Below are 4,813 nucleotides of genomic sequence, written 5' to 3'. Positions count from 1 at the left end.
GTCTAGTCTATAGTCTAGTCTATAGTCTAGTCTATAGTCTAGTCTATAGTCTAGTCTATAGTCTAGTCTACAGTCTAGTCTATAGTCTAGTCAATAGTCTAGTTTATACTCTAGTCTATAATCTAGTCTTTAGCCTAGTCTATAGTCTAGTATATAGTTTAGTCTATTGTCTAGTCTATAGTTTAGTCTATAGCCTAGTCTATAGTCTAGTCTTTTGCCTAGTCTTTAGCCTATTCTATAGTTTAGTCTATAGTCTATCCTATAGTAAAGTTTTACGTATAGTTTGCAGTATGGTCTATTCTATAGTCTAGTTTATAGTCAAGTCTATAGATTCGGATTAACTTGCAATTCCTGAAAAATATTTAAATTTTTTATAAATAATTAACTTTTTTAAGGTGAATAAACGTTTTAGAAAATTTTTCAAAATTTCCCAGAAACCTGTTTTTTTATTATTTATAAATAAATATTTTCTTTTTTTAATTAAATTAACACAAACACCTTTTTTGTGTAAAACCAAAAATATTTAATTTTCTCAATCACATATGAGTATTATTCTGTATATAATTTTGCTATTAAAAATTCATAATTTATTTGTTTTGTTTTTATAATTTTTGTTAATGTTTGATATTTTTTTGTTTATAAACATTAATATGATTGCTTCTTCTTCATATTTTTTTCCACGTTTATTAATCGTGTTTATTTTTATTTTAAAATTCAAAAATATAAATAATTTAATTTTAAAACGTAAATTTTTGAAATTCTTTTGTTCTGTCACATCAGCAGTATTTTCTGTCATATGCCAGCCAACACAATAATAACAACAACTCGTTGAATTTTTCTTTAGCACTTTGGGGTTTTTAGGCATTTTACCTGATTTTTTTATTGATTTTACTAACAAATGCTTTTTTCTTGTAATTAATTCCATAAACGTTTTTAATCAATGTGTTTTTGTTAACTGTTTTTATGTGAATTTTTCTTTTCGTTTCTTTATTTTTGTTTAAAATTAAAAAAATGTGTTTGATAAGTTGAGATCTTCTGGATGGAAAGACAGTCAATTAAAAGAATAAAATGTTTGTTGAAAAAGTAATTTCATTTTTAGATCAAATTCTAGTCTAGAATATAGTCTAGTCTGAAGTCTAGTCTATAGTATAGTATAGTCTATAGTGTAGTTTATAGTCTAGTCTATAGTCTAGTCTATAGTCTAGTCTATAGTCTAGTCTATAATCTAGTCTATAATCTAGTCTTTAATCTAGTCTATAGTCCAGTCTATAGTCTAGTCTATAGTGTAGTCTATAGTCTAGTCTAGTCTAGTCTATAGTGTAGTCTATAGTCTAGTCTATAGTCTAGTCTATAGTCTAGTCTGTAGTCTAGTCTATAGTCTAGTCTATAGTCTAGTCTATAGTCTAGTCTAGTCTATAGTCTAGTCTATAGTCTAGTCTATAGTCTAGTCTATAGTCTAGTCTATAGTCTAGTCTATAGTCTAGCCTATAGTCTAGTCTATAGTCTAGTCTATAGTCTAGTCTATAGTATAGTCTATAATCTAGTCTATAGTCTAGTCTATAATCTAGTCTATAGTCTAGTATATAGTCTAGTCTATAGTCTGGTCTATAGTCTAGTCTATAGTCTAGTCTATAGTCTAGTCTACAGTCTAGTCTATAGTCTAGACTATAGCCTAGTCTATAGTCTAGTATATAGTCTAGTCTATAGTCTGGTCTATAGTCTAGTTTATAGTCTAGTCTACAGTCTAGTCTATAGTCTAGTCTATAGTCTAGTCTATAGTCTAGTCTATAGTATAGTCTATAGTCTAGTCTATAGTCTAGCCTAAAGTTAGGTCTATATTATAGCCTATGGTCAATTGTAAAGCCTACAGTCTAGTATATAGTTTAGTCTATAGTCGAATCTAGAGTCTAGTTTGCAGTCTGTAGTCTAGTCCATATTCGACTCTATAATCTAGTCTATAGTATACAGTCAAGACTGAAGTCTTGTCTGAATTCTAGTTTGTAGTCTAGACTGTAGTCTAGTCTGTAGTCAAGTCGATAGTTTAGTCTATAGTCTAGTCTATAGCCTAGTCTACAGTTTAAACTGGGCCTTTTTTTGTTAGTGTATTTCAATCCATGATTTGGACTGCCGTCCATTCTATGGTCTTGAATTTTTTCCCTAAAACTTCAGCAGCCAACACTACGCCATAAAAGAAATCATAACAATTTTTCATCAACCCACACACACAAAAAACTGTAACGAATCGTTAATAGACCCTCTTTTGCATTATAATATATTTTATCTGCACGAAAAGCGTCTGTCCTTCTTTCTTCAGATTCACTAGATGACAACTTTTGAACGATTTTGAAATGCAACAATTTGTTTCTGGTATTTATTGTGGACATTTTTAGTGATAAATGTTTTGTAATCTCAGTATTTTAAAATGTGTTATAAAACTGGAGAAAAATGTAATAAAACCAAAACCATTATTTTCTGCAAAAAAAATTGTTGTATGTGGTTGAAATTAGTTGCAATTTGATCGCAGTTATTTTTGCTCTGTTTTTTGTTTTTTTGTGCTAAAGCTCATAAAACATTTTGAATGCACAAAATTGTTGTTGTTTTTTTTTTAATTTAGGGCTTACATTTTACTATATCAAAGTAGGTGTTTGTAGGTTATTTGTGCATCATGCTCAATGTTGTGTCAAAAAAACACTCTTTTTCTATATTTACATTTGTCACGCTAGTATGAAAATATTAACAACAAAAATACCGCAAAAGTTTTTATATGATGATTTTGGTTTGTTGTAGATTTGTTTTTGGGGCTTAATGGCACGAAAATTTTGTTTATATTGCAGAGATCTGCAAGTTGTTTTCAAAAAATACAGGGTGTTATAAAAATTTCATGAATTAGATAATTTCAAGTTTTTATCAGTCTTAACTTGATAAGTGATGGAGAATGGTTTGAAATTGAGTGTTTAAATAAACTTCTATTTTTGGAACACCCTTTATTTGTTAGTATTTTTTGACATAAATATTAAACATTGTTGGTTGTTTGGCGTTGAATGATGCTGACTGCAGTCCCTGTCACTTGTAATTGCTTATTTGTTTATGAGGTTTTCAAAAAGTGTCATCAACACTAAGAGTAACAACACTAAGCGTAAGGGTGTTCACTTATTAAGGAAAAATACATATATAAAATCTTCGAAATTTATTTACGTTTTTTAGACTAATTCATGTCTCATTTGCTATAAGTTATCATGAATCGTCTGATCAACTTTAGGTTGTTTTGTTGTTGACTGTATTGTCTTGACTATAGTATTAACTATAGCGTTAACTATAGATTAATCTAATCTGTAGTCTTAACTACGGTTCAGTCAGTAGTTTAGCTAAAGTTTTACCTGTAATCTAACTAAATTCGGATCTATAGTTTTGACTATAGTCTAATGTATTGTCTTAACTATAGACTAATCTGTAGTCTTAACTTAATCTGAAGTCTTAACTTTAATCTCTAGTCTTGACTATAGTATAATCTTTAGTTTTGTATTAAGTCCATTCTATAGTCTTGGAAATGTTCCAGTCTAAAGTCCTAACTATGATCTAATATTCTTTAGTCTGACTATAGTCCAGTCTTTACAATAGTCTTAACCAATCTTTGAGTTTTTAAAATTTTAAAATTTTGTCGAATTTTATTAAAATTTCCCTTTAATTTTCTTGTTTTTCTTTTCCAGACGGTATAGTTGGCCCTGGCACTATAACCTCACCGTGGACGCCAGTGAGTGCCGGACATCCGAGTTCGCTCGGACCGGCTGACTCAAATGGCAGTATGGTAGATAGTAAAAATTTAGATGTCGGCGATATGAGTGATGTAAGTATAATGAATAAATTTATAAACATTTTCACCAGGTTTCTTTAAAAACAAATTAAATTTCATTTAGTTTTCTATCAAAACTTAACGGACCAAGCTTTTTGCATACGAAATCATTTCATATTTCTTTCATTACAAAATTAACCCATTTACTCGTTATCGAAAAAGTTTTTATGCATAAGTTTAGTTTTGTCTGTTTAAACGTAAACATTTGATTATTTAATTTAACAAAATTTTAAAAATTTTCCTATTAAACTAATTTATTTTATAATATTTAAAGTTATATACAGGATTTCCAAACCTGTTCTTTACTCTTATTACATATTCCATATTTTCTTTACATCTGTTAATATTTCCTGATATTTTTAAGCAAAAAACATACATTTTCCTATATCATTCCCACAGTAATCACTTTGGCAAAAAAACAACCTACAAACATAAATCATTTCAATCTTTATTAAGAAATGAAATGTAAAAAAAATACTTGTGTTATATATGTAACACACATTTTCAATAAGTGTCATAAATTTATGGTTATAGTATGGAGTGCAGGGTTGGAAAACTATTTAGGTTATATTAAATAATATTAGCAGTTAATCATTTCATCATTTGCAAAGTGCTGTACGCATTTTTTGGTTAAAATTTGCAAATTCTTGTCAAACAGAACTGTTATACTCTCAATATATTCCACAGAATTAACTGTTATACAAAAATAGCTTATATACAGAAAACTGTTATACTCAATACTGCATTCTGTTTCTTTAAATATCTTTAATAAGGAAAGATAGACTGACAGACAGACAGACAGACAGACAGACAGACAGACAGACAGACAGATAGATAGATAGATAGATAGATAGATAGAGATAGATAGATAGAGATAGATAGATAGATAGATAGATAGATAGATAGATAGATAGATAGATAGATAGATAGATAGATAGATAGATAGATAGATAGATAGATAGA

At 28.7% G+C, this 4,813-nt stretch overlaps 1 protein-coding gene across 5 annotated transcripts in view; it reads left to right on the top strand.

Annotated features, from left to right (window-relative positions):
* The window catches only part of LOC111682267 (protein scalloped), a 215,887-nt gene that overhangs the window by 167,340 nt on the left and 43,734 nt on the right, over nucleotides 1-4,813 (top strand). For all 5 annotated transcript variants that reach the window (XM_046946982.1, XM_046946981.1, XM_046946980.1 and 2 more), the window contains exon 2: nucleotides 3,708-3,844. In XM_046946982.1, coding sequence (XP_046802938.1) covers nucleotides 3,708-3,844 — 137 coding nt within the window. The remainder of the gene's footprint in view (nucleotides 1-3,707; nucleotides 3,845-4,813) is intronic.

This window comes from Lucilia cuprina, chromosome 3 (assembly GCF_022045245.1).
Source record: "Lucilia cuprina isolate Lc7/37 chromosome 3, ASM2204524v1, whole genome shotgun sequence".
Classification (NCBI taxonomy): Eukaryota; Metazoa; Arthropoda; class Insecta; order Diptera; family Calliphoridae; genus Lucilia; species Lucilia cuprina.
The sequence above is the reverse complement of the archived record's forward strand: the minus strand, read 5'-3'. Positions and strand labels throughout refer to the sequence as shown.